Genomic DNA, 12,543 nt, shown 5'->3' with positions numbered 1-12,543 from the left:
TTCTCTGTGGTTTTGGAGCCTGTCCTGGAACTAGCTCTTGTAGACCAGGCTGGTCTCGAACTCACAGAGATCCGCCTGCCTCTGCCTTCCCAGTGCTGGGATTAAAGGCGTGCGCCACCACTGCCCGGCCAAGACAGGGTTTCTTTGTAGCTTTTGTAGCCTGTACTGAATCTAGCTCTTGTAGGTCAGGCTGGCCTCAAACTCAAAGAGATCCACCTGCCTCTGCCTCCTGAGTGCTGGGATTAAAGGCATGAGCCACCAAGGGCCAGCTGTAATTTTGTTTTTGAGGCAGGGTCTCCACTATCCCAAGCTGGTCTTGAACTTGCTAAGTAGCCACGGCTTCTCTTAAAAATCTGTTCCTCCTGTCTCTACCTGCCAGGTACTCAGTTTTAAGCAGGATCCAAACCAGGGCCTCATGCATAGGAAGCAAACACTCTACCAACTAAACTGCATCTCCAACAAAAGGAAAAGGTTGTAAGAAAACTTTACAGTGTGGAGGTTGGCACCCCGGGCAACTGGAGTCTGAGTGATTGGCTCTGAGGCTCTACCTCCCCCACCTGCTGGTTCAGAGCAGTGACCTTGGGTGTGTTACCTAACTCCGGTATCAACTTCCTCATCTATAAAGTGGAGTGATGTTAGTAACAACCCCTTCCCCATAGCTGTGCAGTTTGGTTCGTACCCTAAAACTACTCCCAATGGAGTGCAAGGGTGCCATTTTTTAGTAAGGTTACTACAATATACTAACTTCAGTGACTTCTTTCTCTTTCTTTCTTTCTTTCTTTCTTTCTTTCTTTCTTTCTTTCTTTCGGTTTTTTGTTTTGTTTTGTTTCGAGACAAGGTTTCTCTGTAGCTTTGGTGCCTGTCCTAGCACTAGCTCTTGTAGACCAGGCTGACCTCGAACTCACAGAGCTCCGCCTGCCTCTGCCTCCCGAGTGCTGGGATTAAAGGCATGCGCCACCACCGCCCGGCAACTGACCACTTTCTTACAAACCAGGCTGTGCCAGAGACTTTGTGCCGTCCACACTTAGCCTCTCAGGCAAACTGCAGCTAATGACGGGAAACTGAGTTGATCAAGCGACAGGTAACCGCCAGCTGGTGGACATAACCAACAAACGGGAGAAAATGTTGAAGGCCAGCGTTCTTGTGACAGCAACCAGGAATATTAGACACGACGTGGATTATCAAGGCATCATCAGGACCCCACACTACCAGGGATAAAAAATGGAGAAGGGGGGGGGGAGGCTGGAGACAAGAGCACTGGTTGCTCTTCCAGAGGACACATGTTCGAGTCCCAGCACCCAAATGGTAGCTCAATCCTTGGTAACTCCAGTTTCGGAGGATCTGATGTTCTCTTCTGTCCTCCAAAAGCAACGTATGTATGTGGTATGTGCATATACACACAGGCAAAACACCCATACCCGTAAAAAGAATTTGAAATGGTGATGGAGGGACTATTTTTAAAATAGAGATGGTTCATTGGTTAATGGCACTTACTACTCTTGCAGAGGACCCAGGTCTGGATCCCACCCAGCACTGGGTGATGGCACATAACTGCCTGTAATTCCAGTTCTAGGGGATCCAAGGCTCTCTTCTGGCTACCACAGGCACCAGGCATGCATGTGGTATACAAACAGCCAAGCATCCATGCATACATACAGGCACTCACACATTTATTTATTTATTTATTTATTTATTTTTATTTTTTGGTTTTTCGAGACAGGGTTTCTCTGTGGCTTTGGAGCCTGTCCTGGAACTAGCTCTGTAGACCAGGCTGGTCTCGAACTCACAGAGATCCGCCTGCCTGGCACTCACACATTTAAAAAAAAAAGTCTTTATAAATAAATAAATAAATAAGTAAATAAGTAAATAAATAAATAAGGTGTTGAGCCAGGTAGTGGTGTTCTAGCTCTCCAGCTCAACTGCAAGATAGGGAACTGGCCTCCGAAGTACATGAGGAGACCATTTTCCGAGGGTGACACACACCTGCAATCATCACTCAGGCCCGAGACTGTTGCAAGTTTGAGACCACCCTGGTCTATAGAACAAGACCCTATCTCAGAAGGGACAGGAGGGAGGGAGGGAGGAGAAGGGGGGGAGAAGCAAAAAAAAAAAAAAAAGAGGGAGGAGTTGGGGGGAGGAGGCAGAGGAGGGGAGAGAAAAGGGGGAGGACGAGGAAGGAGGAAGGCTAAGCAAAGATAGGTTTAAGCGCGACTCACGTTGCTGAAGCTCTGGGCGGCCTTAGAATAGGTCCCGCACAGGTACAACCTCTCGCCCTCTGCCATGTAAGAGGGAAAGGTGCTTCGCAAGGTTTCAGCTTCGCCGTCGGACATGGTCACCAGAATTTTGGAAATTGAAGCTCATCCGGAAAGGGAAGGAGGCAGGAGAGAACCTCCGTCGGGCTTGTAGCAGTCCTGTCTCTTAGCAACCCAGAGACATAGTTTGACTTCCGGCCCCTCCCCTCCCCTGGGCAGTGTTAAGGTCGATCACGGGCGAGCCTGCCCAGTGTACATAGGCGCGTGTGCGGCCACGCTGCGCACCGGTTGGACAAGTGTTGAGCGCGTGGCCGGCGACTGCAGGGCAGTGGCGTTCCAGAGTGACTGTTGTTTCAGGCAGCTTGCTTCTCTCCCCAGTCGCCACGTGAAAAGCCTCTCCGACAAAGCAGCCAAGAAAATGAGACTTGGAGGCAAAATTCCAAGTAGGCATAAGGTTTAAGCTCTCCAGGTCCCATCAGAAGTTTGGACTTGGAGTACTTGGGCATTTTTCGCTCCGGTCATTTTCTAGCAGCGTGATTCTGGGCCAAGGACAGTAGGGAGCTGAAAACTACACCTTCCACCTGCCAAATGAATGTGAAAATAATAGAGCCCTCAGGGACATGAGCATTTGCATGACAATACAATGGGGGTGGGATGGGTTTCGCTTTCAATTTCACGCATTTATTGAACATTTGCTAACAGTAAGTCTATACTAAGGTCTATCCTGACAACCGTCCCTGTAGATTCAGAACCACCACCAAAATAAAGAAGTGAACCCATAGATAGCTTAGTCGGTAAAGTGCTTACACACTCAAGTTAAAAAAAAATAGTACCTACAAGTTCCCACAATACTTTGAGGAGCTCAGTTAACTGCCTCAACCACACTGCTATAAAAAGGTCTGTTTGAAAAAAAAAAAAAAGGTCTGTTTGCCTTTTATATTAAGATTGTGACTTAATCAGGAACTTCTTTTTTTTTCTTCTTAGATTTATCCATTTTATTTTATATGTGAGTGTTTGGGCTGCAGGTATGTATGTACACCATATGTGTGCTCGGTGCCCATGGAGGTCAGAAGAGAGTATCAGATCCCCTGAAACCTGAGTTACAGATGGTTTCAAGGCACTATTTGGATCTTCCGTAAGAGCAGACAGTTCTCTTAACCTCTGTGTCATCTCTCCAGCCCAGAACTTTGTCTGAAACTGTGTTTCCAGAATTCAGCTGAGCCAGGTATGGTGGCCTATGCCTTTAATCTTCACATTCTGGAGTCAGAGATAGAAGGGTTTTTTTTTTTTTTGTGAGATCCAGGCCAGCCTGGTCTAATAGTAAGTTCCAGGCTAGCTACAGCTACACTATGAGACCAGTCTCAAACACAAAAATAGAAACAGAATCCAGCTGAATGGCACACAGTAGGAGTAGAATCCATTTGAATGATACACAATAGGAGCAAAGCAAACCATTCTCAGAGTTTAGAAAAAGATGTCTTTACTGTCAAATGTACAAGCACACAAATGAGTGCATCATTTATAATCCCAGAGCCTGAGAGATTGAAGCATGAGGATTGCCCCAAATTTGGAAATTTTTGGCAAAATCAGATTATTACATTGGTGTCATTCCCTTGTCTTATTGTAGTTTTTAAAAATTTTCAAGATTACAACTGGGAGAAGTGGTAAAGGATATGTAAGCCGTGTGTGGTGGTGTGTGCCTATCTCAGTCCTAGACTGAGGGGAAGAGGATGGCCCGGAGTTCAAGGATAGTCAGGGCTACTGTCTTAGTTAGGGTATCTATTGCTGTGAAGAGACACCATGACTATGACAACTCTTTTTTTTTTTTTGGTTTTTCGAGACAGGGTTTCTCTGTGGCTTTGGAGCCTGTCCTGGAACTAGCTCTGTAGACCAGGCTGGTCTCGAACTCACAGAGATCCGCCTGCCTCTGCCTCCCGAGTGCTGGGATTAAAGGCGTGCGCCACCATCGCCCGGCTCTACGACAACTCTTATAGAGGAAAAACATTTAATTGGGGCAGCTTACACTTTCAAACATTTAGTCCATTACTATCATGTTGTGATGTCGTGACATGGTGCCATGCAGGCAGACATGGTGCTGGAGTAGTAGCCAAGTGTCCTACATCTTGACTTGCAGGTAACAGGAAGTGAACTGAGATACTAGGTGTAGCTTGAACATATATGCAACCTCAAAGCCCACCTCCACAGTGACGACTTTCTCCAACAAGACCACACCCACTCCAACAAAACCATACCTCCTGCTAGTGCCACTCTCTTTGGGGGCTGTTTTCTTTCAAACCACCACAGCTACTTAGCAAGACTTTATATGAAAAACAAAACCAAGCAAACAAAAAGAACAGACCAGATTTCTTTATATCAGTTCTTAGAACTACATACTAATCTACAGTTTGATTTAGAAGATGGCTGGAGAGATGGCTTAGGGACTGAAAGCATGTGCTGCTCTTGTAGTGGTTCAGTGTTTGCCCCCAGTACCCCATGTCTAGCAGCTCACAGTCACCTACAGCTCCAGCCCCAGTGAGATCGGAGGCCTCCGGCCTCCAAGGACATCTGTGCTTGAATCTTCAGGGTCTTCAAAAGCCTAGAGAAAATAAAACTCCTCTCCTCTGTCACTATTTGTCACTCTAGAATGTGATGGCGTGTGTGTGTGTGTGTGTGTGTGTGTGTGTTTAAGAGAGAGACTTGTACTCAAACACATATAGAAGCTTTATTATTTATTTATTTATTTATGCAATATTCTTTCTGTGTGTATGCCTGAAGGCCAGAAGAGGGTACCATTACAGATGGCTGTGAGCCACCATGTGGTTGCTGGGAATTGAACTTAGGACCTTTGGAAGAGCAGGCAATGCTCTTAACCACTGAGCCATCTCTCCAGTCCTCTTCACTGTAGTTTTAGAGCCTGTCCTGGAACTAGCTCTTGTAGACCAGGCTGGCCTCAAACTCACCTGCCTCTGCCTCCCAAGTGCTGGGATTAAAGGCGTGAGCCACCACCGCACGGCTTCTTAGTTTGTTTTCTGATTGATTGATGATTGAGTGAGTGAGGGTATCATATGTACCAGTCTGCTCTTGAATTCCTTGTGTATCTCAGGATAGCCTTGGGCTTCTCCTCCTGGCTCCCACCTTCAGAATGCAGGGATTACAGGTTTGCACTGCCAAGCCAGGTTTCTGTGTTATCAGAGAGCAAACCCAGAATTCTGGACGTGCTAGTAAGCAGTCTATCAACTGGGCTACATGCACAGCCTTTTTTTTTTTTTTTTTTTTTTTTTACTTTGGGACAGGGTGCTAAGTTTCTCTGACTGGCCTTGTAACTCTCTCTCTAGCCCAGCTAGGTTTGGAGCTGGCTAATCCACAGCCTCCGTCTCCTGAGAATGACTGTGGGATACAGTCATTACCATACATTAGTTCTATCTCAACAAAGCGATTTTATTTTCTGTGTATAGGTGTTTGGCTTGCATGCCTGGTGCCCACAGAGGCCAGAAGAGGGCATCAGGAGCCCTGGAACTGGAGTTGCAGACAGTTGTAAGCTGCCATGAGGGTGCTGGGAATTGAACCCTTGTCCTCTAGAAAAGCAGCCAGTGTTCTTCCCCGCTGAGTCATCTCTCCAGCACTGGAGTTGGCAACTTTACTATCCCATTCATTGTTGTTGAGATTTTTCCTTGTCTTTTTTTTTTTTCATATTGAGGATAGTTTCATTAGAGTTTTAAAGAAAACCCCAGGGCAAACATCTGTAAAATGTCAGCAGCCGCCAGGAGGAGGGAGGCAGAGAAGATAAGAGAAAAAGCCATGCCCTTTGAGTTAAGCTGGCATGAAGGACGGCCACACAGTGGACAAACAGTCACAGGTCAGAGAGAGGAGCTTTAGAGGAAGTGAAAATACCAGAAGTACCAGGAAAATCATATTTAAACTCTGGCCAGCACCTAAAAGAAAAAGGTAGAAGCCGGGTGTGGTGGTGCACACCTTTAATCCCAGCACTTGGGAGGCAGAGGCAGGTGATCTCTGTGAGTTCGAGGCCAGCCTGGTCTACAGACTGAGCTCTAGGACACTCAGGACTACCTAGAGAAACCCTCTCTCAAGCCACCACAACAAGCGAAGAAAGAAAAAGGCAGAAGGGAAGAAGAAAGGAAAGCTTTTAACTTTCTGGCATAGAAAGTGTAAGACTTTAAGACAATTCTGAAGCCATTTCTGACAACTCTGAATCCTCTCAGCCTCTGTGCCATAGTGCTTCCCCTCCTCCCCTGGGAACCAAGGACCTAACAGCTACACTCGCATGTACTCAGTTCCTGAACAATTACCCATATACGTATGTTTTGATTCAGTCCCCTGGGAAACTGCGTCAAAATGACCTCTTACCTCATCTGATCTGGCAACAGCTCTCCAGTCAATTATTGGTAACAGCCCTTTCAAATAAGCCAATCAGAATAGTCAAAGAACAACCCCGCTTGCTTCTGTGGCTCCTTTAAAAGTAGACTGTACCAGCTGTTCGGGGTCCCTCGGCTTCCCGAATGCTGGGGGACCCTGTCATGACAGAATTAATAAAATCCTCATGCTTTTGCATCGGCTGTGGTGTGTGAGATGGTCTCTGAGGGCGACTCATTCTCGGTGTTTGAACGCTAGAGTCCAACAAAAGGCGGCCGAGCAGGCCCTACAGGGTCTTATTATGGTGGGACCTAGGGGCTGTGGTTTGTTTGGTTTTTGAAATTGTCTAGGAAGCTCAGCACATCTTGAAATTCATAACCCTTCTGTCTCAATTTCCTAGGTACCAGGATCACAGGCGTGTGCCGTTCTGTCAGGCTCCAATGTTGTTGGTTTTTAACTTGTTTTTTCCTCTTGTAGAGATGCTGACCATTTTCTCATGTACTGATTAGCATCCTCTATATATCTTCCCTGCACAAGTAAATATTCACGTCTTTCAATCATCTCTTATCTGGGCTGTCTCTTTATGCCTTGTAGAATAATTGCCTGCACATTGGCAGTATTCAGTAATACTTCCCTTTTTCTTTTTCTTTGGAGGGGTGATATACAGAGACAGGATCTTCTACTGTAGTTTAGACTGGTCATTTCTACTCTCCAGAGTCAGCCACGGTACTGGCTGGTTCTGTGTGTCAACTCGACACAAGCTAGAGTCATCGGAGGAAAGGCGCCTCAGTGGAGGAAATGACTCCATGAGATCCAGCTGTACAGCATTTTCTCACTTAGTGGTCAATAGGGTAGAACCCAGTCCATGGTGGGTGGTGCCACCTCTGGGCTGGTGGTCCTGGGTTCTATAAGAAGGTGGGCTGAAGAAGCAAGCCACGGGAAGTAAGCCTGGAAGCAGTTCCCCCTCCATAGCCTCTGTATCAGCTCCTGCCTCCTAGATACTGTCCTGTTTGAGTTCCTGTCCTGACTTCCTTCAGGGGTGAACAGCAATGCTGAAGTGTAAGCCAAATAATAAATCCTTTCCTCCCCAACTTGCTTTCTGGTCGTGGTGTTTCATCACAGCAATAGAAACCCTGACAGAGACAGCACACAGCTTCAAGTTGTTTATTTTGCTTGCTGTACCCATCCATCCATCCCTTGCTGAAGAATAGCTGGGCTCTTTCTAGTTTGGGGTCACACCAAATAGTGCTCTTGGGACAACTCCACAGAGGTGTTTCCTGGCAGAAGGGTGTATGAGATTCTCAAGAACATATACCTAGGAGTAGACCTGCAGAGTCTTAGGGATTGTGATTTTTTTCAAGTTTTACCATGTAGTGACAGTTTCCAAAAGAGTTGCTCAAACCACTCTCAACAATAACTCCATCTGCAGTAAGGTCATTTCTTTGGGCCTTAGTTTCTCCAGTGTATTCTTTGGAAAATAACAGTTCAGACTGTTGGGTTTCTTCCTTCCTTTCTTCTCTCTCTTTCCTTTCTTTCCCTCCCTCCTTCCTTACTTCCTCCCTCCCTCCCTCCTTCCTTTCTTTCCTTCCTTCCTTCCTTTTTTTTTTTTAAAAGCAAAGAGCCATTTTTTTTAATATTTATTTATTATGTATACCATATTCTGTTTGTGTGTATGCCTGCAAGCCAGAAGAGGGCACCAGATATCATTTATAGATGGTTGTGAGCCACCATGTGGTTGCTGGGAATTGAACTCAGGACCTTTGGAAGAGCAGGCAGTGCTCTTAACCTCTGAGCCATCTCTCCAGCCCCTTCCTTCCTTTTCTTTTCCATCTTTTCTTCCTTCCTCTTTTTTGTGTATGTATGTATGTATGTATGTATGTATGTATGTATGTGTGTTAGTTTACATGGATGTGTATGTGCGTGCAGGCTAGAGGAGTATGTTGGGGGTTCTGCTTTATCACGTTAGTCCCTTGAGATAGGTTCTCTTTGGACCTGGAGCCAGGCTGGCCACCAGCAAGCCCAAGTGATCTTGTCTCCCTCCCCTATCATGCTAGGGTTACAGATACATGTGACCACACCCGGTCTTTTATGTGGGTATGTGATCGGGCATTTCTCTCCTGCCCGCCATTTTCCAAATAACCACTATAAGACTTAATATTAATTATAATTGTTTGGCTGATAGCTCAGGCCTATTACTAGCTAGCTCTTGCATTTAAATGAACCCATTTCTATTAATCTATGTATTGTTCTACATGTCTTGCTTTCTTGGTGGTTTGCTGGCATCTCTCAGACTCCACCTTCTTTTTCCCTTTATCTTTGCTTGGATTTCTAGCTTGGTTCTATTCTGCCTGGCTATTGGCCAAATCGGCTTCCTTATTAGCCAATGGCAGTAAAACATTTGCACAGCGTACAGAAGGGCATCCCACATGATGTGGGTGCTGGGGATTAAAATTCAGTCCTCAGGTTTACACTGCAGTGCTGTTCCCATTGAGTCATACCTGGACGAGCCATCCTCTCATTCCGCAACACTTGGATTTCTGAGTCTCCTTTGGTTCTGACATTCTCCGATTCTGAGCTCAAGGAGCTCCAAAGAAGCAGCATTTGGGTGCAAACATACTCCTTGAGGGAGTGCGTCAAGAGTGTGGATGTGAAGCATTACCCCAGGGGTAGGGGTTGGAGGCCTGGTCCCCAGCTGGTGGTGACCTTGCGAGAAGTCGGGAACTGTAGAATGGGGGCCCAGCTGGAGGATGTCGATCTGCGGTGGTGAGCTTTGGGGGGATGTCTCACCTCACCGCACTTCTCCTGGTTCTCCTTTACTCTTTTTGCTTTTTGAGGGGCCCACCACCCAGCTCCCAAATAAATCATACACAGAGGCTTGTTTTTAGTTATGACTGCCTGGCCTTAGCTTGGCTTGCTTCTTGCTAGCTTGTCTTATCTTAAATTAAATTATCCCATCTACCTTTTACTCTGGGCTTTTATCTTTCTCTTCTGCTCGTCTTGCTTTCCTTCTCATTCCTTGACTGGCTGGGTGACTGGGTGACTGGGTGACTGGGTGGCTGGGTGACTGGGTGGCTGGCCTCTAGCGTCGTCCTCTTCTTTTTCTGTTGTTGCTCTTCCTTCCTCTCTCCTCCCAAATTTCTCCTTCTCTTTATGCCCGCTGCCTGCTAGTCCCGCCTATCCTTGCTTCTGCCTCGCTATTGGCCGTTCATCTCTTTATTAGAACCATCAGGTGTTGTAGACAGGCACAGTGACCTAGCTTCACAGAGTTAAACAAATGCAGCATAAACAAAAGTCACATACACCTGAAAATAATACTCCCAACACTCATCTCACACCCAACCCAGTGGATTCAGCCTGCCTTGCACTGAAACCTTGGAAACCGTGAACCAAGACAAACCTCTTTCCCTTCTGGCTGCTTTAGAGATTTGTCACAGGAACAGTCTCTACCCCGTGAGAAAGAGTTGAAAGTATCCCTGCTTAGGATGAGGCTGCTAAACACCCTTTGTCTTCAAAGCTTCTCTCTTTATTTGCTTGCTTGCTTACTTATTTGTGTGTGTGTGCGTCCATGCGTGCCTGTTCACGATCACCGCTTGGTTATTAAAGTCAGGACAGCACTTATGGGAGTCAGTTCTTTCCTTCCATCTCGTGAGTTCCAAGTGTTTGAACTCAGAATTGTCGGGTCTGGTAGTAAGCAGATTTATGCACTTAGCTGTCTCAATGGCCCAGTGTCCTGAACTAATTTTTAAATTAAAGCATAAACATTTTATTTGTCGTGATCATATGCGATGAGATTGTGATTTGCTGTGTGCGGTGCATCTGTGGCGGTTAGAGGGCAAGGCTGTGGAGTCGGTGGGGTCTCTCCCTCCGCATGGGCTCTGAGGGTCAAGTTCAGATGGTCAGCTTCTCCAGGCAAATGCTTTTACCCACGGAGTCCTAAGATCCTAACAGTAGGTGTTGGTTAGTAATTCTGGCCTTGTCATCATGACCTCTGCCTACTCGAGAGAATTTCTGAATAGGGAGCAGGGACAAGGAGACAGAAAAAAAAGCAAAAATAATAACCTTTAGAAGTAAGGTTTAATGTGTCATATATAAGTCGAGAGTGTATGATCTCTGCGAATGGGTGTGGCTAGGCAGGTTCCTCTGAGGGAGAAGAGAATTTCACTGGCACATATCTGATGAGGAGAAGGTTGTGGCAGAGAGGGAGACTGGGGGGGGGCATGCATGGGGTGATTCTGGGAAGAAGCCTGGACTCTGTTTCCTGAGCACTAGAGAGCGTGGCATCTTGGAAGGATAGCTGCTGCTCAGTGACCTGGAGACGCCTTCACTTTACATCCCTTGAGTGGACAGTCATTATCAGGCGAGGAGGAGGGACTCTGGCTCTTCTTCCCGGAGGGAGGGAGCTTCTCCAGGACACACTGTTAGCGGTAGCTGTGTCCTGTACTGGGGATCAGTGCTGGGGAGAGTGAGTGGTGTAGAAGTCACAATTACCCCGGCTCTGCACAGGGTGGATCTCAGTATACCTTCGCTGGAAGCTCTGTCTCCAGCTGTCCCAAGAGGTGGCTTAGAATCGGGTGCGTTCAGGAAGACCCTCTGGCCCCATCTCCTCCCTCTTGTTTTCATTTTTTTTTCCTTCAATTACTAACCCCACCCCCAATTTCTAGCCAAGGATGACTTTGAAATTCTGATCTTTTGTCTCTACAGGGGATTACAGGCATGCTTTACTACACCAAGTAGTTTATTTGGCACAAGGGACCAAACCCAAACTTCGTGCATGCCAGGCAAGCCCTCTTCATTTTTACCTATGTAGCCTTGAACTGATCTCCATGTCTCCACCTCCCAAGTTCTAGAATTATAGGTGTGTGCTACCGTGAGTAACTTTTCTTTCTTTTTACAAAACATTTTTTATATATGTATGTGTATGTGCTCACGGGTTTATGCGCACCCTGTTCCAACAGGTGTCCCAAGGAAGTTAGCATGCACTGGAGTCCCTAGAACTGGCTTCGGGTTCTCTGGAAAAGCAGTAAGTGCTCTTAACTGCTAAGCCATCTCTCCAGCCCCTTCTTTCTCTCTTTTAAAAGGGTATGTAGTCCAGGTTGATCTAGAACCCACCATGTAGACCAGGTAGGCCTCAAATTTGAGATCCTTCTGCCTCTGCCTCTTGGGTGTTAGGAGTACCAAGGACCTATGTAGTTATTATGCCCTAGTCATTTTATTTACACATTCATTTATTAAACATTCCAGTGTTTATCCAGTCCTACATGCAGTGAGTAACAGGTGCCTAGGCACTGGGGAGACCAAACAAGCAAATGCACAAGGAAATGAGGAAGCCCCACCCAACAGGATCTCTCTTTCCTCCTTCACCTGCAGCAGGTTGTAGGGACAAGGACAGGAACAATCATATGATTATTACAAAGGCAGTGTGGTGGTTGGAATAAGAATGGCCCCCATTGGCTTGTATATTTTAATTCTTAGACATCAGTGAGTGGCCCTACTTGAGAAGAAATAGGAGGTGTGTCTTTATTGGAGTAGGTGTGGCCTTGTTGGAGGATGTGTGTCACTGGTGGTGGGCTTTGAAGTTTCAGAAGGCGCTATGGCTCTGTCTTCCTGATGCCCATGGATCCAGATGTAGAACTCTGTTACTTCTCTAGCACCATGTCTGCCTGCATGCCACTATTCTTCCCACCATGACAATGGGCTAAACCTCTCAAACTGTAAACCAGTCTTTGTTAAAAAGCTTTCTTTTTTAAAAAAAAAAACATTTATTTATTATGTATACAATATTCTGTCTGTGTGTATGCCTGTAGGCCAGAAGAGAGCACCAGACCTTCATTACAGATGGTTGTGAGCCACCATGTGGTTGCTGGGAATTGAACTCAGGACCTTTGGAAGAGCAGGCAATGCTCTTAACCTCTGAGCCATC

The 12,543-nt window shown here is 46.4% G+C and overlaps 1 protein-coding gene across 1 annotated transcript in view; it reads right to left on the bottom strand.

The window, feature by feature from the left end:
- Ttc25 (tetratricopeptide repeat domain 25) overlaps positions 1-2,417 on the bottom strand; it is a 39,190-nt gene extending 36,773 nt beyond the window's left edge. The window contains exon 1 of the mRNA XM_005369015.3: positions 2,217-2,417. Coding sequence (XP_005369072.1) covers positions 2,217-2,330 — 114 coding nt within the window. The 5' untranslated portion in view covers positions 2,331-2,417. The remainder of the gene's footprint in view (positions 1-2,216) is intronic.
- Between the last annotated feature and the right edge of the window lie 10,126 nt (positions 2,418-12,543).

The sequence above is a fragment of the Microtus ochrogaster genome, unplaced genomic scaffold (genome assembly GCF_000317375.1).
Source record: "Microtus ochrogaster isolate Prairie Vole_2 unplaced genomic scaffold, MicOch1.0 UNK44, whole genome shotgun sequence".
Classification (NCBI taxonomy): Eukaryota; Metazoa; Chordata; class Mammalia; order Rodentia; family Cricetidae; genus Microtus; species Microtus ochrogaster.
The sequence above is the reverse complement of the archived record's forward strand: the minus strand, read 5'-3'. Positions and strand labels throughout refer to the sequence as shown.